The following is a 21735-nucleotide window of genomic DNA, read 5'->3' on the forward strand; positions in this document are numbered from 1 at the left end:
AAAATATTAAACGGAGTGAGAAATAAAACAGCTTCATTCGTCATATAATTTACTTTAAGAATTTTAAATTCATTCAACAAAGTATCACATCGCATGTACCCTATACGTTGAGTACTGTACAAACTAATTTGCGGATTTTGATGGGCCGTTTCATTTTATTCGAGTAACTGCAAAAAAAGCTATTTAAAATTTAAGCAAATGAAATAAGTCGTATTGAGCAAAATGAAGTACATTTTTTTGTCTTTTATTATTAGTTGCATAGGTATGTCTGTTTCACCAAAAAAAAGAAACTGTATTTCAGTCAGTTAGTAAATCTTTAGCAAAATAATTGTTTTTATAGGAAGCTGCTTTCATACTCTATGATCTTTTTGTAATATTTGAAATTACTCGAACAATTTGAAATCGGTATTTATTCACACAATTCCAGGTATAAGTGCTTTTTATGAAATTGAACATGTCTTACATACTGTAAGCAGAGAAACAATTAACATCAATTTTAATTATTATATTTTTTTGTTACTTGTCGATGAAAATGGGTGAATAGTGAAAAAAAAATTAAAAGTATTTACAGTTTAATACGCCATTCTGCTCCAATGTTTATATTGAGATAGGGTTAAATTTATATTAAGAAATGAAAATTACTGTCCTTACTTATATTTACTTATAATAAAATTATTAAACTAAATCCCATGAGTAATAAAACATTAAACAAATTGATAGTTTGAGCCAAAAGTTTTGCTTGTGATATTCTTTTATCATTACCAGTACTTACTATGGACAATAAGTAATACATTGGAATAAATGTACTGAATACATTTTCTACATTTTTTTTACTTATTTATTTTGCATACATTCGGCTACCTAATTTGTTACATTATTGTAACCTAAAAAAAAACTAAATTTACGAATTTGTGAATAACAATTATTAACTAAAATAAAATAAGATCATGAAATAAAATGGAATTATTTAAGGCGCTAGCTTGAGACACCGTTCAGGTAACAAACGTTTCATACGCGTTTCCAATTACATATATTTTGTTGGGGCCGAACAATATATATGTGGTTATGTTGAGACGAACAAAATATATGTGATTGGAAATGCGGCCTCACGCTTGTCATCTGAACGGAGTCTAAATGGGGTACGACTTCATACAAAAATATTTTAAAATTGCTTAAAAATAAAACGAATTGGCTATCTAAATTATTACACAATATTTTTGAGTGTATACATAGTAATCACTGTAATATCCTTAGAAACAACCAACTTAATAAAAAATATCAAGTCGACACTCCAATTCCGATATCTGTACCAAGAATATAGAAAAAATATGAACAATAAAAATTGTTATAAAGGACAATGCCCAAAACCAGGCTATCTTTGCGTCAATCATGCGTCTTAACCAAATAACCATGTAAAATCATAATTTTAATTATTACTTCATTTGTATTTATTTCAGCCATGAGCAAATAGGGGTTTTAAAGATATGAAAAAAAAAAGTTGTTTAATTGTTGCAAATCAAACACCGGATAATTTACTGCCAATATGGCGAATTGATACCAATTTATAACAAATTCCCCTTTTAAATGAAATAAAAAAGTTAATATGCACAATAAATATGCTTGTATTTGAATCTATACTTAATATGTGGATTAAATATATTATTCGTTAAACAAAAATATTGTTATAAAAATATATTTTACTTAATAATTATAACCAAACTCCAAATAGCTGGTAAAAAAGATAAAATATTAATCCTTCTAAAAACAAACAAATGGCGATTTGTAGTTACTTGCAATGACAGAAATACTAAAAGTCAGCTAAAACATGTCTGGACTTTATTTTTAATTAAATGAATATATGGGTACTGATTTTTATTACACTGGCAACTGAAATTAATGACATTTTGACACTAGATTTGTCTGAATGAAAATTTTCATTATTAAAATATTTTACTCAAGATCCAGAGTGTTATTCTTATGTATTTTAACGTTGAGTCGAGAAATTCACTGTTCAGAAACAAGGTGTATAGTGTGTGTTCCGAACTTTGAGACGGAAGGCTTTTAGTTAGCAACACAAAGTCGTCTAGAACCTAGACCCAGGACAGTTAATCGAGACGACATATTCCGGCGGCGAATTAACTGCACCATTGCGATGCCACAGCAACGATAATTATATTTCTCAGACAAGCTATCCAATTTGTAAGTTATGTAGATTATTATTAACCGACCTACAATGTGGGAAAAATCTTGCAAAAACTAAAGAACACAGTTTAACAATAATAATAATCTGAACATGTTTACTCAACTTCTACATTATATTTCAGGTTTCAAGGCTGGAATGAATTTGTGCTGCCTGCTGGAGAGCAGTTAATAGAGAGGTTTACAGACAACAACTGCAGCACTGCAAGAAGTCATTCACTCACTTCAGCAGTATTATAAGCGTGTTGCGGCCGCATCAAGTTCTTGTCTGTTTTCTGGGAAGCCATATCTATCATAAATACACATCTATATAAAAATATACATCGGATTTCGTATTTCTTGTTTTATTTTTATTTTCCTATGATAAGTAACTATTAGTCTAATTAGGCTGTGGAGTTAGTTCCTGGGTTCCTGTTCGATTTCCAGGCCAAGCAACATTTTATCTCGGTGTTTCTGACATGACTTGCCTGGGATCGGAATCCTCCAAAGAGGGTTGGCATCAGGCATGCGGCCGGTCATAAAAACTAAGCTGAATTTATTCTACAATATATGTTGGAGCCATATTGAAATGAGATAATGGTAGGTGAAAATAAAGATTAAGTTAATCCATGTAATAGAATAAGTCATAAGTCAGAAAAATATGTACTTACACAAAGGGTCGGGTAGTATATGCTTAGTGGAAAAATTCATATTCCGCCATACTATCTTAGAAGTTTTATTGGAGCTTCGTCTTATCAGATATGTTAATACCTATCAGTTTCTTATAAGGGCGATTAAAGCTAAGTGAAAAGAATGTCCAATAATTGTTTATAGCAATATCAAGTAGGTACTGCAATACTGAACTTAATTAGACACGTAGGTACTTTCTACCGTACATTATTGCAGTCCATACTTAACCTCAAAATAACCGAGTTAATAAAATTCTGATTACTCCGAACCCCCATCGAATATCCAATTGTTTTTAATTTATATAAGATTTAGGATATATTCCCTATAGTTTAGTAAAGGTTTTGTACAGACGCAAGCGTAGCCCAACTTTCATACAAAAATGGGCATTCTCCTTTGCTACTACAGAAGTATTCTGAGTAAATTACAAACTTAACATACTTATGATATTTCAGTTTTATAATTTAAACTTAAAAAGGTAAAATATTGACATTGTACACTTTGGAACTGAGGTATCGAAGTGTGCAATGATTACGTTTACAAAAATTAAAACATATTTGAGATCGAACTTATTTTAAAAAAACATATATTATTTACACCTCCTTCTGCTAACTAATTACCTAAAACGTAATTAACTTAAAAATGAAACTGGTAACCACAATCATTTATCTACACCCACTGTTATTCGTCATATTCAAACTACTTGCATAATAAATAAAAATTGGTTGTATTTAGTACTCTGCAATAAGGCAAAGTATAATGTCAAAAAATGCAATAAATTAATAGGAACGGATGGAATGGTAAGAATGTCAACATATACAATATATAAAGAATGCTACAGTAAAAAGGACAGATTATTTTGATATCAACCTGTTGCTTTCGACATTACTCTATTTTGCACTATTATTAAAACACAACATTCCTAAACATACACTGGAAAAAGTCACAAATGCATAATATTTTAAATATTTTCAATATAGATTAACTGATCTTTCAAACACGATATTTTTATACCCAATATTCTCATAGAATTACATAAAAAGCAACTACTCAATACATGACACAGAATAACACAATATCAATTAATATTTAACTATACACATTATACTTATAATTAACGAGTATATACTTCGTTTACTTTCATACAAAACCATTTTATCTGTCGAATGTTCTGTCTCTTTCATTCCTATACCTCAAGAAAGGAAGAAAGAGACAAAACATTTAATAGTTAAAGGTTACTGTTGAAACCCATAAAATATAACTACATCATTACAGCCGCTTTGATAAGTTATTCGAGACAAATATGGGAATAAATGATATTAAAAATGCTATTTTGTGGTTGCGTTATTATTAAGTACATCTTATAATTATTTTATCTATAGACACTTATTACATTGATCGGCAAGACACATAGGCTAGTATCCAAAATTATCTAAAACCTTGGAATAATTATTTTGACATTGGGATCTAGAAACCTGTTAAACGCAATCGATCGAATCAGTATCACTTTCCATTCATTTAAGAGTGGCACGAAACAAAACAAAGAGGTAAAATGATTAAGCGCTTAACAAAGGCAGTTAAACTTTTTAAATTAAGTAAATTATTAATGCAAGATTGATATCACTAGCAGCTGTTTTCAATAAACGATCTCCATCTCAATCTTTAATCCGATTCAGAGAATGAACCAATCAAAATAACATTTGCTTATCAGAAAAACTGTTCTGATTGGTCCATTTTTGAGATAGATCGAACAAAGCGATTGGGATTGTTTATTGAAAACGGCGGCTAGAAGGAATGTGCTTTGGGAATCCGGTTATAAAGGAGTCATTATTCGTATATCCTATGTATTTGAGTCAATGTTTATGATATGCTATATTACAATATTTTTATTAATATGCCTTAAAATATAAATAATTGAGAGTTACCAGCGATGTAGAATATCACTGGCTCACTGTTACAAGGATCTATATTTGTTATATTTTTTCCGTCTTTTTCAGTAAAAAAAAAAATATATATATTCCCTGAAGAAAAATAAAGAAGAAACCATGAATTATTATCTTACAAATTTTACGAACATGACAAATAAATCTTATTTTTCCAACATAAATATACATAGAATCTTGTAATAATGAGCCAGCTATAAGTTGCCATAGTAAAAAATGACTTAAGTTTAAGCTGTCACTTGTCAAAACAGTATTACGCATGAATGCAACTTACGTGTTGTATATATGGCGTACAGCTTCCTAATCTCTAGTAAAGCTTGACCTTAAGAATATTTTTTACATTCGTAGAGAATATATCAAAAATTTAAATACACAGGGTGTTATTTTTATACATACGATATGAGTAGTGCGTTTATAACCGCTGTTTTTGAGCTTAACTATAACTACGTGATTAATGTATCAAGTACCAATTCTTATATTTTCGAGTTACGTAAAAATAATGTCAATTTAATACTTTTATGCAGCCGATTTCTATAATCGATTCTTATATTTGGATCGGTTTTAAAAATTTACCAATCAGATTACTGTGTGTTTGACAGCTTATAGACCACGCATTTTGATTGGTTTATTCTCGCTTAATCTAAAGATTGTGTTCAGATTGTGTATTAAAATAAATAATAAATATACATACACCTACAGCATAGTCAACTTAATTGGCAAACTTTTCCATATAATATTCATCCATTCACAATTAAAAGTGATCAAGTCCGCCAGCGTATAGTCCTTATAATTGAAATTACTAACGAAACGACACGCTATCTGTATACATGTATTGTAAGTACAGATTTTTCTATTAGATTTGTCAAACATGACAATAAATTATTAAATCAGTTAACCAACTAGTACGGCAATTAAAATTTTGTCGGTGAACTGATTGCAAAAATATAATATCCAGTCGACCAACTAGTTGGCTAACCACTTTGTAATATAATATCCAGTCGTCCAACTAGTTGGTCAACCATTTTTGCAATATAATATCCAGACGTCCAACTAGTTGGCCAACCACTTTTTTAATGTAATATCTAGTTGACCAACCACTTTTGTAAGATAATATCCATTCGCCCAACTAGTTGGCCAACCACTTTTTTTTTAATAAAAACGAATCGTTTAGCCATTGTATCTAAGCATATACTTATAGTAGATGCACAAGCAGCATACCGACCGCCGCGCCGACCGTCAACCCGACGCTGAGCATTGTCGCAATCACAGAGGACGCCTTCTCCCTTTCATGCAGATCTACCACTCTGTAACAAATGTATTAAGTTTTGTTGATTTCAAATGTTGATGAATTGATGTCCTACGGACCTACTTGATAAATTGTTTTCGGATATTAGCTATTTTAGAAACGTAGCCAAATCTAATTAATTAAAGAAATAGTGGTTATTTTCATATATCCTCATTTACACCAAATACTATAGAATATCAAAAGTAAATACTTTATATTTTTTCATTCTCTAAATGATTTATTCTGTTTGTAAATTATTTGAAACATGAATACTCTATTACAAAGCATTAATGAGCTGATATTAAAGTCGATAAATACTATATTTTTTTCATTCTCTAAATAATATATTCTGTTTATGAATTATTTGAAACATTAATACTCTATTACAATGCATTAATGAGCTGATATTAAAGTCGATAAATAAGGGCGAAAGTTCGAGATACTATACAACTACAACTAACTAGGTTATCAATATTTATTGCTTTCCTACTTACATACATGTCTAAATCTATAATTACTGTTGACTATTATCTTTTGGCCTCCTAGTTGCAAATAGTTTTATTAAAAAGGCTTAGATACGAATTTGCTTTAGATGTTGACTTATGAAGAATTAAATAGGAATGCAATAGAATTCCATTGGATATACTCAGTATTTTTAAGTATAACGACAACAAAAACCTTTCATTAATTGTAAATCACTCTTCACTCCCCAATTTTGACAATTAATGATTCCAACCCTTCCCTTTCTACATATTATATAATAATTTTCGTTTTAGAATAAGAACAGATCTTAAGGAACTTGGAACGGTATATTAGGGATCTTCCATTACGTTACATTTTAAGAGGAGGGAGGAAGTCAACGAAGTGAAATTATGTGACATAGGGGCGGGGATCATAAATTTCGTGATGTCACAAAACTAAATCTTCAGTATTAAATCACAGAACATTAATTGTAATTCAAAAAAACTTTAAAATATGTGTAATAGTGCAAAACATCGTAACACCAAGGAGAGGATCTGGCAAATGTAGCCACGTGTGACAAGCACAGGAAGGGCCTCAAAAATAAATTTCCTGTGTCGTTATGGATGGTAACTTAAGATTTAGAATGGTATGGTATCGGTAAGTTACCTGGTAGCATTAATCATGACGATGTTGGTGAGGTATCCATTCGTGAAGGCGAAGATGATCATGATGATGATGTACTCCCAGTCCCACAGGAACACGACGGGCAGGTGTCGGCGCGGTTGCGCGTTGCACAACATCAGCATCGGCACTCCCACCACGCGGAGGATACTCGCGCCCGCTATTATCCACTGGTTGTCCGGCTGAGGATAGAGTGGTCTTATATCGATACTGTTTAATATATCGATAGTTTATTGCATCGATATTTAAACACGTTTGTGTCACTACACTAGTCATTACTAGAGTATTATTTTTAACAGGTTCTTATATCGATACCGTTCAATATATCGATAGTTATGACATCGATAATTAAAGAATTGACTAGTGTTCTTATTATTTTTTTTAATAGGTACACACGTATACCAATTACAGTATTATGTTCTTTGGTATTCCATGCTAATACTACAAGATTGCCAACATTTTGTACGAAAAAAATAGAAATCGAAAAATTATAATATATTTTTTAAAGGAACCAACTGCTGAGACGTATCACAATAACACACCTATGGATCTTCAAAGTTACGTGTCAATGGACTTAGCACTTACTGCTCGTTTTAAAGGTGAAGGACTACTTTCACCAGCGATGACGAAAAAAGTATGTTGTATACTTTTTAAAAATTATAATACTTTACAGTACGGTTAGCAACCTTGCCTAATATATACGTAGTACTATTATATACTCTGTGCTTTTACTAACCCGTAACAAAAACCCGGCGACAAGACGGCCCGCATAGTCACCGCAGTTGAAGATCAAATAATTCACCACCGGAACGAAATATATGTCTGAAAAGTAAAACGCGTTCGATCAGGTATTTAGGCGATAAGTACATTTGTTTTAACAGTGGTAGGTCCATCGGAAGCGACAAAAGTAACAGCCATTTTGAATAAATGATTCGAATCTTAATTTTTGATCCGATCTCGAGAATTAACCAATGAAAATAAATGATTTGTATGTCAGAAAACTGTGTTCTCATTGGTCCATTTTCGCGATGGATTGAGAAAAGGGATATGGATCGTTTATTGAAAACGACGGTTAGTCCAAATGCGCATTCGAGTTGAATACTTTTATTTAAATCTTATTTTATACTTTGTTGATATACAACATCCTTGTTTTCAGTAATAATTTGCTTATCAGTTACAATTAGCTGATTGCAAATATAACGTTATCAAATATAAACATCACGCTTTATATGAATAACTAGCTTTTGCTCGCGGCTTCACCCGCGTTATAGTTTTTCGGGATAAAAATCCCGCTTTATATTTTCCCGGGATAGACAGTACCCTATAACCTTAAACTATCTCTATACCAAATTTTATAAAAATCCGGTCAGCAGATTTTGGGAAAATTTATAACATACAGACAGACAAAAAAGGGGACTTTGTTTTATATGTATAAGTTTAATATTTTGATGGGGTAATTAAGAGCAGAAAGGGGAGGGGTCTAACTACAGTGGATATTAGAGAAAATAATTTCACATTAAATTTACATTAGAAATCATTGTAGGCCTGATTCAATAGCACTTTCACTATAACCCCACAGTAAATCAGAGCTACAAGTATCATACTTTACTGATTATATGTATGAATATTTACGCCGCATGGTTATAAGGAATAATTTCACCCTCACATAGAGCATAAATTTGTAAGTTGGGACGCACACGTGGTTTCGAGCAGAAAATTTCTCACAATATTTTTTGGTCCTTCAAGTCGAACAGTACCACAACGGTTTCAAAAACTAAATACGCCATAATTTATAATCAATAAAGTGCTACATTATTTTAATAACAAAATTGCAAATCTAAATCTAAAATCATTCTTAGATATTGTTATTGTAATTATTATGCCAAGGACAATCACGCGACTTTTATGACTCAATGATATGCGTTCAAGCAATAGATATTTGTTAAGAATACCTTTAAATGTGCTTGCCAACGCGGTGATACCTACTCGAAAAATCTCAAATACATATACCAACCAGTTACTATTATAGTAGATATAATAATATTAGCCCTGTATCATACACTGTTCCACTGCTGTACGGGCCTCCTCTACTACTGAGAGGGATACATACGAACGTATTAGACGTTAGGATGATATAATGATTTCTTATATTTACGCGAATGTTAGACGTAATAAAACTATTTAAAATAATCCGTAAAATAGTTTCATTTCAATGACGAATAACATTCAAATAAGTATAAATACTCACTGTTCCAATCCGTTCCTTTTGTGACTGGATGCGATTCGACCAGCACAGTCACTGCTGGATACACAGCCATGCTTATAGCGAACACCGTGAAGATACTAAACGCGTACACCCATATCTTCTTCAAGATGCTGACCATGGACACCTCCCTATGCCGATTCGTGGCCATACCGCCCGAACCTCGCAGAATGTGATACGTGAAGAAGTCTATCTTGTATAGACAGACGTAGGACACTAATGACGTAATAACCATGACGTCAGCAATGATGAAATATATCAGCGCAGTGTGGAGAGGTGATATTTTGAAGGCCAGGGATATGATCTGCGCTATGGCTGCGATGATGCCACCCAGTGATTGCCCGCTTACTACAGCCGCCATGTATTCTTTTGAGAAGCGGCTCGCGATCCCCACTAAACCCCCGATGAAGACTGCAGCGGCACCTGGTAAGACAAGGCTGGGTTAATTTTAATAGGCTATCCACGTCTTTAACGCTCTGCAAAGCCTCTTATTTGGGCCATATCAATCAATCAATTGCTATGGGGAGTCCAACATAATTTCTTAATTCTTAAATCGGGGCAATAAGAATTATTCTCGCTACTGAAAAAGACTAAAATCCGAATGATAATAAATTATATAATAAAATCAGTAAGGTAACTGCAAAAACATAATTTATAATCAAGCAAGAGAACTAGAAAAAACTACTTAACACGTAAATATATCATTGCATAAGTCAAGATCCCCTATTAACCCGTCATGACTTGTCAAACAGCTACGCGTGTGACGGAAAAATAACCTTATTATGTAGTATATAAGGTTATAATCCCGTGACACACGCAAATGTCATGTAGCTGTCTTGGCTCGCCGGCGAGCCACGAGAGACCAAGAGTTAATGTAAATTAGTTAACGTTTTTTTGTAAACTTTACCTACCCGGTCCCTTAAGGAAGTTGTGCATCACGTGCTCCCTAAAAGGGATCGGGTGACATTTTTTGTGACGACAAACTATCCCTTGAAAGCGCGTGGTTATTAACAATCGAGGGGTGAAGTGTATTACTTGTATTTTTTGGCTTCGTTTTGTTGAGTATACATGTCAAACAGGGGTGTTATTATTAAAACCAGTTTTTATTTTTTTTCAAAAAAATTTAGGGCATTACTATGTTTTCTTTGAAAAAACACACTCACGCCATCTATCCTTATAATAGAAACTAAGTAGAAAAACCTAATATCACTTTGCCCAACCCGGATCGAACTCATGTTCTCATCCACTGCAGTCGTACCTTAATATAGTACGCCACCGAGGTAGTCTGGGTAAATATGTTCTAAATAGAAAATAGTACTATTTTTTTTTTACTTAGAAACATGCCGCAAAAATATTAATATATAAACTACAAGCAAATCATGCAATAATGATCACACGATAAATACTCGATTATTTCACGTCAAATTTGAAGAAACGATCCCAATCTTAATCTCCAACCCGATCCCGAGAATACACCAATCAAAATAAGCCATTTGTAAGCATGTCAAAAAGCTGTATCCTTATTGGTCCATTAAAATTAAACTATATATTGGATGTAACTGCGGTTTTTATATTTTAATTTTCTCACGACGATTCGAGGACTTCTTAGTCACAGGGCGACTGACTGATTGATCCATTTTCTTGATCGATAAAAAAGCGATTGAGATCATTAATTTAAATCCATAATCCTAAACCTACATTACATAAACAAACGCATACATTGCAATGTCATCAATAGATCGCATGACCTACATAGGACACGCAAACACGGGGTCAGATCGACACCACGGGTCGTCTAACATATTGCACTGCATTGATATCGAACACGTGGCGTAATAATCACTGTATTTAGAACATACATACATATTACATATATAGTATCATGAATTGATCGCTTTCGATGGGTAGGCAGAGGCGTCATCATACCAATTTTAGCAGCTATGTTAGATGCCATGTGATAGGGTGTGATGCTATTGGCATCAGAGATTCCAGACTCCAGTATAAATTGTGCATTTAAAATATTGTATACAGAGTGTTTTTTTTAGCTGGGACTTTATGGGTGAATCCGAAACCATACAAGATACAAAAATGTCTTAGAAAACGGTAGGTGTAAATGGGGAAAAAAAAAAAATATTTTTTGGTCAAGCCTGAGTCGTCCATAAAAAGATATTGATATTTTTTTTAATGCCAATGACTTAACTTTATATAAAGTATATATCATTATATCGAAAAAAAATCAGAATAGTAGAAGTTGGAAAAATTTAGTAACGTTTTATTTTACAATTAGGAAACTTAATAGAGTACTAACGCAAAAACTAACACGATAGATTTTTAATGTGTTCTCCATCTTCTTTTCGCTCTTCTTTCAAGAAGCCTTTCGTGCCTATGGACGCAGACCTAATGTTTCCCAAGACAGACATACTGCCCCAGTTTAAAAAACACATTAAAAATAACGCGTAAAACAATAAAATATAGTTTCTGAAGAAAAAGACTATAAATTAAGATGTGACAGAGTATAGGTATGTACCTTTTACTCCAAAAGAATAGATCAGGTAGGTATAATCTAGGTATGCGTCGTAGCGTTATTCAAGCCAAAAAAATATATTCACGGAAATACTTTAGACCAATCTTAATTTTTTTTTTACCACCAGAATAAATAATGAATATCATGATAAACAAGGATTATAATAAGCGACTAATTTTAAATCACACGAGACGAGAGAAACATGTTATCAGAATGGTGAATCATTCTGGAATATCACTGAGTCACTTTAGCGCTTAAAAGCCTTATCTAATGCAAATAAATAGTTAAAACTCAACCGAATCTTGGAAAATCCATGTATTAGATGTTTGAATGATTTAATGGAAGAATCTAAAAGAAGCAAAATAGAAAAAGAATATCCAGAATAGATTTAAAATAAATCTATAAATTAGATCAACTGTTATGCATGTATATAGCGGCTTCTCTTTCATAACTTATGTAATATCTAATTATCATTGGAATGATTTTCAAACCGTATTTACGCAATTGAGTAGTACCTACATGTTGTATCGGGTTCTCTTTCGAATTATGTCACCCTTCGCCACTGATGTATATTTAATTAAATGTAATATAACTTAACCACAACCAATTATAAATATGTTTGAGGTTGACAACGATAAAGGTTTTAAAGATCTATTAATACAGAAAAACCTATAACATAACCTTAAAGAATTAGCGTATTATGATAGAAATTTCCCTTTTGGAACAAAAGAACAGAAGGTTCCGCCCCAAATACTTTCAACGTTTATATATCCCAAGTTTATCAGATGATTAAGTACTATTTTTGTCTTTTTAACTGACTTCAAAATTAAGAGCAGGCCATCAATTCGATGTGTATTTTTTTTGTGTTTGTTACCTAAGAACTCGATCATTTATGAACAATTTAATTCAATCCTTCACCGGCATACTACGCTGTAGCACACGGACTGTAGTTTCAAATTTCAATGTCCCCCTCATAATTTGATTTTGCAAGGCATCCTTATAAGGCGTATGCAGTGATGTAACTATGGCGCAAAGGCCCAGTGGCAAATAATTTAAATGAAGCCCCTTGTAAGATAGATAGATAATCTATATAAGATAGATAGAGATAAAATCTATATCTATATGGATTTCCGGCGACCTTTTATAGGTCCCAGTTCATAAACCTTAATAAATTTTTAGGGCCGCTAAAGCTAGGGGACCTGCGGAACTTTGCCCGCAAGCCACGCTATTATAACACTTCTAGGCAAAGGCTTCATTAAAATTATGTGCGGCGCGGAGGCCTTACATGATAAGTCTAGTACGGGGACTGAGAGATAGCCAACACGCGTGCTAGTAGTGGCATGGCAGAATATAATTCGGGTACGCAAATAATTTGCCAAACATTGTATATGTATCTTTGGACTTCACTTCGCTTAACATCGGGTGCAGTGAAGCCAATTTGCTGAGCACCGATAAAAAATAGAACAAAAACATAGTTGGGTCATAAAAAAAATCGCTAAAAAGGAGCACTCGGTTAGATAAAACCGGTCCTGGAGGGCGCGTTACTTTTTAATTTTATAAATAATTGCACGTTAACCATTAAAGATCCGCCATTCCTGGTCTAATCTATTATCAAATTAACAAAAATTTCGCGTATAAATTTCCTTATCTGTAACACAGAGGCGATATGTCATTGGCAGCCGGTAATACTAGATCGAGTTATCAAATTATTAACAACAAAACTGCTAATCTATATATTAGTCACATTAATTGGCTGTGAAACTTTGCTACTACAATTTTATTTTAATACGAATTCATTTTCAAGCAAGCAAGTGCATAGATTTTAAAGTAGTGAAAATGGTTATATTATTTCTATCGCACATAAACAACCACAGTACCAAAAGAATCATCGATGACCTGCCGGCCTTAAAACATTAAGGCTTATGGAGGGCGGGAGAATGTTTGACTTCCTGAAATCCCACTCGCCCATATAAAGATGTTGAAATACATCATTCCAGCAAAATAGAATACTAAAAATGTTTATATTAACCAACGAGAAGCTTTTTTAAACCATTGAGCACCGATTAATATAACCTTCATTGCCATATTTAGGTAAAAGTAATTGCTAATAAAACTAGAAGAAAAAAGGAAGAGACAAAATTAAATATGACTCACCAGTCATGATGACAACAGTGACCATAGTGATGATGAAGAACCCGTTCTGCCACTCATCAGTGTCAACCTGGACCAGCGACGTAGTCACCAGAAACGCTATGGTGACTACGATCAGTGAGCCCTGCAGCCTGCTCTTCACGGACACTCTGCGGACAAGATTCTCATTATATTTTTGGCTAAGTAGCCAAGCAGGCGATGATCGAGATTTTAGATCAGAGTTTCTTAACTTGGGGTACAGTTATTCCTGAGGTAAAGCTCGTAAAGCCGTTAGTCCTGCACCTCTCTCCGGTCATGGCGTAGTGCCGTCTCACTAGACTATAAGGTTGAAGAAACAAAGAGTGCACCTGTATATTGCGCACATACTTGTGCACTATAATATGACCTGCGTACCTGACTGATCTCCGTTGAGATCAACAGCCATGGCCCAAATTTGGCTAGGAAGGAATCAATTCCTGAGATTACGCCACTAGATCAAAGGTGGTAAGTATGGAATAAAATTTCCTTGCGGCTGACTAACAGACAAAATGTGTGCTTTTTTAGAATTGCTGTTGTTTGGAAATGTAGTCGTACGTGGATCTAAAGCTATGATTTAGCCTCATCAAGACGTTATACTATGCTCTATAAATGTTTATCTCATTACAAAAATTATGTGCACATCTCAGAACTCGAGAAACAAACCATTATAATTACTTACACCTTCTATCTCTTAGATGCAAACAGCATGGCCTATTTCTTAGTACGTTATACCCTTAACACCAGTAAACAAAAAAAAAACTTCAAACGGAATTCCTGATAACGTTTCTTTAGGAATGTGTTTAAAATGTTAACAAAAGGAATAGATAAAGAAAACAAGGGCCGCATCTTCTATTTGTATGGCACTGAATACACAAGATGGGTGACAAATTGGCAAATTCTAAGGAATAAAGTAGATTTCGCCGTAACTCCATTCGTTTCAAAGATACAAGTGAATGTGGTCTATTGCTGCATCTATTAATAGTGAATTACAATCTGAAATACCGTAGAAGATACCAATTAGCAACTATATTTCCTGTTTAAATACATAATTCCTGTATCAAAACATAAAAACATCTCGCCTTTACCACGACGGGATGAACAATAGTGCAACCTTTGCTCACTTATCGCCACTTTATCGCCAAGTGTGTTCTGTTAATGGCTGCATAATATGCTTTAGTAGTGTAGAAGTCAGGTAGAATTATTGGGTTTTCTGATCATTATCCAGGGTTTGGAATTTTGCCCAGTAAATAGCTGACCCGTTCCACATTACATTAAAATGGGACCTAAAACAGCTGACGAAGTTTATACCTCTGCCTACACGTGAAAAGGAGAAGCCGTGATGTATACTTACAGATGTCCAAACACGGAGTTGAGTATGAGGAAGATCAAGTTCGGTATGGCGGTGGCGACGTTCAAGTACGAGGTGAACTCCGCCTGGAACTGAGTCTTGCGCACCTCCATGGTCAGATTGTTGGGCGTCACGTCGCGGAACTTGTACATCCAATACTGGAACCAATGTTTGGCGTTGACATGCGGTTTTCGAGATGTGAATAAATTTTAATTTTAGCTACTGGCTGTTTGCTGACGATTTTAATAAATGATCGCAATCGCTTTTTTCAATCCATCGAGAAACCGAACAATCAGTACATTTTTTTAAGATACAAGTGACTTATTTTGATTGGTTATTCTTGGGTTCGGATTCGAGATTGCAATTGGAATGGTCTATTGATAGCCGTAATAAATTAAGGTTATTCATCAGTGTTTAACCTATTCATATGGTTGAATTTCTTCCATACGCAACATAGTTAAAAGTCAGTGATACAAACAACTATTATATCACTAGTGTAACTCCAGGATTAAAATCCACATCGCTACCATTCGTTAATTAAACTGTGTCAACTATGTTACGTGCCCACTACTTATTGCATACTAAGCTATTACGCGCGGCTTCACTCACGTGGACGTTTTCGCGGAATAAAAAGTAGCCTATGTGCTATTCTACAATACAATCTATCTCTGCGCCAAATTTCATCCAGATCTGCTTAACCGTTCTAGAATGATGAAATAACAAACATCCACATTCCCATTTCTATATATTAGTATAGAAAAATAAAAGTATAGAACTATAATATCTATCTTCGCCGGAAATAACTGCAGTGACAGCTAATCAGGAAACTATTTCCCACCTTAATCGAAGGGAAAGGGGAACGAGGCAGGATGTCGCTTCGCAAATGATGTATACGCTTGTATATGCATACATATACTATGCACTATATTGACGATTCAAAGGTAACGGATGAATGCCTGAGACGTAGTTGTATAGGGTGCTTGGTGGAACTAAATGGTTAGGTTTGACCCCAGGATCAAATAAAGTGGTATGGGGTCCAATGGCGAAGAGTCCATATAAACCAGGGTTAGGTTTTACCACAGGTTCAAAAAAAATGGTATGGGGTTAATTGGCGACTCTTCCATATAACCCAATTCCTGCCGGCTTCCCTTTCGCAACTTATGTAAAATCTAATTATCATTGGAACGATTTGCAAACCGCATTTATGCATATAAGTACCTATATATTGTGTCGGGTTCCCTTCCGAAAAATGCCACCCCTCGCCACTTATGTGGTTTACCGTCAAGAATCGTTCCGGAGTTTGGAATTGTGTCTCCTTAATACCCATAGGGTAACCACCTCTTATATGGTGTTTAAAGTAGGTAGCAAAATATGGATTTGATTAGTCAGGACCTTTTTGCTGCAATTTGGCCTTGTTACCTATCACTAATTAGACTGCCCATGTACTGGCTACTGTGATCGCCTTCTACTTTCGGCAGAAATAGAAAAGCGATAATCTATACACCCAAACTCTTGCCAACAAAAGATCAAGCTGAAAGTTAAAACTTGCCAACGAAAGACCAATTAATTTGTATCGCTATTTTTGCTGGAATAATTGAATTCCAATAGTCCAGATAACGCTGAACGATGGAGCGGAGGCAAAAGCTGATTAAATTAGTTGAAGTTTTTCTAATAGAGGAGTCGTTTGATGCATTTACTTTATTTGCGGATAAACTGGTTCCTTATTTTTAAACTTGTGAAGGCGTATTTTTTGCTCAACGGGCGGACATCTTGATAAGCGAGTATTAAAATAAAAGTATATTTCGGGCAGTGTTTACCGATTAATATGTAAAATTTTAGCGAAATACGTTGTTAACAACATTCAAATATTTCCACGAACATCATATTTACACATTATATTATCTAGGACATACGATGGAATGGGGTAGGCATTCCATATTTGAACACCACCAGCTGAATGAACAGCATTTTGCATCGGAGCTAATTCAGTTCCTAATCTACCTAACACCTAAACCTACCTAAAACCTACATTAAGTTATATAAACTAAAATAAAAACTTAGCAGACATTATGGTCACAGGTTGGACCGTGATCACGAAGGCTGCAGTCTTCGAAACGCCGGAAGAAAATTATAATATAGAAACCGCGATAAAATCCGCATAATAGTTTTATATTAATGTCTAACATTGGCGGAAACATAAATTATACTAGGTAATATATATTTATAAATGTAATAAGAATGAACAAATAATTCATTATTGGTGAATCATTCTGAATCATCATTTCTTCACGGTCTTTGGTATGAAGACAGGCTCGTCCTAATACACCATGGCACAAAAACTTTGCTAAGCAGGTGCGCTGGTTGTATTTATTACGTATCCCTTTAACACGAATGTGACCTTGTCGATATTTGGCGCACATGTAAACATACCTAATATTTTGATTAGTTCTGTTGAAGATCCAAGGGTAACGGTTTTTTTTTTGAGAGCAGTCCTGGTTATCGCCGGGGGTACCCTGCTATCGGGGTACAGGCATCCCCCGGCTTAGCAACCACGGCAGTCCCTAGGAAAATTTAGTGGGCCCTACCGTTATCACAGAGGATGCCGACGGCCGGCACGCTGGCGACCCACAGCTATCCGGTCACCGGGCCCGGGAGGAAGAAGGGAGGGGATAGAGGGAAGGAAGAGAAGAGGAAGGAAAAGGAGCCCTCTCAGGATAGTTGGAAGGGAGAGGAAGGGGAAATGTTCATGAACCATTATAGGCTCAATGTGTATTTAGCAACCATGAAGTATACACACTGAACAGTGTGCCTAGGGTCGCGGCAAATATGCCCCCATGCATGGGCGTGCATTTTGGTGTGGAGACCAAGCGTACAAGAATTGCCTCGCGGGGCAAGGGTAACATTTGGTAAGGTTAGGGGACCCTTTTCCATCTACGGAGTGAACCCGTCTTCTTTTGACTAGAACGACCTAATTGTAAAAAGACCGATCTGGTAGACAAAAATAGGACCACTTGACCTTAATTCCTAGTTCTTAGAGTAAATACATGTATACCAAACAGTTAAAATATAATCCTGATAACCAAAAGACAAATCTTTCATAGTAGGTAGGTAGTAGGTACGTATATTTTTCGATTTCACATCACGCAAATATCCAACAAGTATCTTTGGTAATACAAACATTATTATTCCATTTGGACATTCTGTTGCATGCTATATAGCTAAAAAAGTCTTTGAAAAAGTTATAATATTCACTTTGAATTTAATTTAGTAAAAATAAAACTTGACAACACAAATCACATATTTTTTATACCATGATGTCGCAGATAATATTTTTATTTGTGCAACCAATTTTTATATGTTATCTCTATTTGGTGAATCCATTAGATCTATATTAATAAAAAAAACATATCAATGTCAATAACCTATTCATTTGAATAAGATTATCTTAATTTGTTTACTTATCTAAAATAATCCTATTCAAAGTGTCCTCTGCAATTTGATAAAATGTACTATAAAATGCAGATTTTTTTATTTATGTAATAAAAAAAAAAACAATTAAGAATGTGGAGAGATATTCTTCAATGTTTGTATACAATTACAGAAAATAGAATGATAAAAATTATTAATGTAAAAACAACAATAATTTTCGATTCCCTTTGACGAATTATTTTGAACATGTTTTAAACCAGCCAGCACTCTATAAGAATAGAGCTCTGCATCAAAAATTATAACCATCCTTTTAACCTTAAGTAAAAAAAACAATGTGAAAAGAATGACCTTTTTAAATGAACTAAAAAATAATTTATTGCCTTAAACAAATGAAGTTGAAACTTCATTGAAAAGGTACTTCCTGTCTACAAAATGGGAAAGCAGTATGTACCTGTTATGTAGAATTATTTTTGTGTTTTTAAAGGTGGTTTACTTTACGTTAAAAGATTTTAATAACTAAGACTATTATTATTGTCTTAATTATTACTAATACTAAAAAGAAAATACTACACTATAAACTATTTTCAACTTACATGATTAAGAAGCATTTATTTTTTAAGTATAGAATAATAAAAGAACCCAAGCCAAAAGTATGTGAAATAAACAAGTTAAGGCCCTAAAGAAAAAAAGAAAGCAACATACATATTTTAGAGCCATTGATTGTGTAACCATTTGTCCTACTTAGTTATGTACTGTACTATGTTATTAGTTGCTTGAATAAGCCAGATAAAAATTCTATTTACCATTATTTGTTTTGCATTATTGAAAACTTTGTGAATACAAAGTTGTAATATTAGCATAAAGTACCAGTTTCTTAGGGATTTCTGTCCCAACACTTATTTCGCTAACTTAATACAAAAAAAAACAAGAATAAAACATTGATCTAGAAGCAACATAATATGTCAATGTACTGGAAATCAATCAAAAGGTGAGGTGGTCAAAATTTGTGTGGCCTATTTCTATTTTAAAAAACACTGGTAATTTGATTGCAAATGACACCAAAACCAAATGCACATCACACCTATATCCCTAAAGGGATAGGCAGAGAACCAGATGGAACCAGATCACCAAATATGATATGTAAATAGTTGATCGTATTGTTGCAGTACAAAAAAATCAGCCAGGAGTTCTGTTTCCAGTGAAATTTATACACAGTTTGAAATTTGCACCTGATATGGCAATAGGCTCATCTTCTAAAACATGATGGGATGGAATACCATGGCAAAAAGGTGTCCTGATAGTACATCTGTCTACTTCTTTGGGGATAAAGGCATGATGTGTGTTTGAAAATTAATAATGAGAAAAATGTTTATACAACCAAATTAAGTCATCTTAATTATGTTAAGAATGAAGTTTTTTACATTAGGAGAGGTATGGTTATTTTGATTCGTAAACTGCAGGTTTTAAGACATGTTGATGGCTTAACATAATCGGGAGCATAGCTACCTCCATATCAGCCGTATCAGTGATATGGGGCACCCAAACTTTGGGGCCCCTTTTGTCCCATACCTGTAATAAACTAAGCAGATGACCAAAAGTTCGCACTGCCATGAAGAGCCTCCAACAAATTTTAGATATAGGACCCCTATATCGCCAACTATGCTACTGAACATAATGTTATAAAGTGTATACTACATATTCATAAAATTCTATCATATTGCTAAGTATGTGCCTTCCATAAATTACTATAAGTACTATGCAAGTCCTATCTAAATCCTTTATAATGGGTTTGTATCTTACAAACAGAAACACTCATTTACTCTTAATTACATGAAATATAAACAACTCATTGTTTACTATAACAATAAATGAGTCATTAGTTAACGATATAGTACTCTCTCACTGAAGTCAAGGCTAGGTTTTTGCTAACAATTAGATATTTTATTACTGAACAAATTCAATTCAATAATATATATTACAATAGTAATATAAACTGTTTTGAGGTCATTTAGTTTTTATTTATCAATCTGGTGGCCAGTTTGTATTATTTAGAAAAAAACTTGAATAACAATTATTGTAGTTTTATTAGATAGTATTAAATATAGCATATTATGTGTAATTTCGGTACGTTTTTTTTATATTTTTTCAATATTCCAGTCCAAATATAAACAAATGGACAATGAAAAAGTAAAAAAAATATATAAATATACTTACATCATTAGCCGTGATCAAGAAATTCCATGGTACTAACGAAGTCACTCCAAATAAATAGAATAGTATGTACACTATACAATATCGGTCTCGCGGCTGTTCAGAATTATCCAAGACTTTCGTCGAACATGAATCCGTCACTAGCTCCCGTTCTTCTGAATCGTCAATAACTTCTTCTTCATTTTCAATACTATCCAAAGTGGCTTCGTTATTTATAGACCCCGTTGCATCCATTGTCTTTAGCGTATGGCCTATTTCATAGAAAAATATTTTCGCCAAATTTTATTTTCACAGTACCTATATTAGCGAGGGTCACGGGTTTTCACTTGTAAAAAAAATATTTGTAATATTAATAGCAATTTTATAGTGTGACGGAACGCGTATCCTGCTGTGTTTTTATGGAATAATCGTATTTTTTATTTATATTGTGTAGCCGAGACAATCAACACCTGCCCAGCAGCTGTTGCAGTCGACCACAGACTAAAATAAATATTATTTGACAACTTTTGACAGATACCCGATAAAAATCAATCACACATATTTGCTCTGGCAATA

General features: G+C 33.7%; 1 protein-coding gene and 1 long non-coding RNA gene across 2 annotated transcripts; one reads left to right on the top strand and one right to left on the bottom strand.

Moving 5' to 3' along the window:
- The first annotated feature begins 2068 nt into the window (after positions 1 to 2068).
- LOC119190473 lies at positions 2069 to 2534 on the top strand. Its single transcript, XR_005112921.1, has 2 exons — positions 2069 to 2199; positions 2325 to 2534. It is a non-coding gene; the product is annotated as an uncharacterized LOC119190473 (long non-coding RNA).
- LOC115440620 (equilibrative nucleoside transporter 3) lies at positions 2470 to 21656 on the bottom strand. The gene is made up of 7 exons (XM_030165009.2): positions 21184 to 21656; positions 15544 to 15698; positions 14178 to 14323; positions 9485 to 9922; positions 7973 to 8058; positions 7222 to 7418; positions 2470 to 6112 (listed from the first exon to the last, which is right to left on the bottom strand). Exons 1-7 carry the CDS (start codon positions 21412 to 21414, stop codon positions 6001 to 6003), a joined length of 1365 nt encoding a protein of 454 aa, XP_030020869.1. The 5' UTR covers positions 21415 to 21656; the 3' UTR covers positions 2470 to 6000.
- Positions 21657 to 21735: the final 79 nt, after the last annotated feature.

This window comes from Manduca sexta, chromosome 24, assembly GCF_014839805.1.
Source record: "Manduca sexta isolate Smith_Timp_Sample1 chromosome 24, JHU_Msex_v1.0, whole genome shotgun sequence".
NCBI classification, from domain to species: domain Eukaryota; kingdom Metazoa; phylum Arthropoda; class Insecta; order Lepidoptera; family Sphingidae; genus Manduca; species Manduca sexta.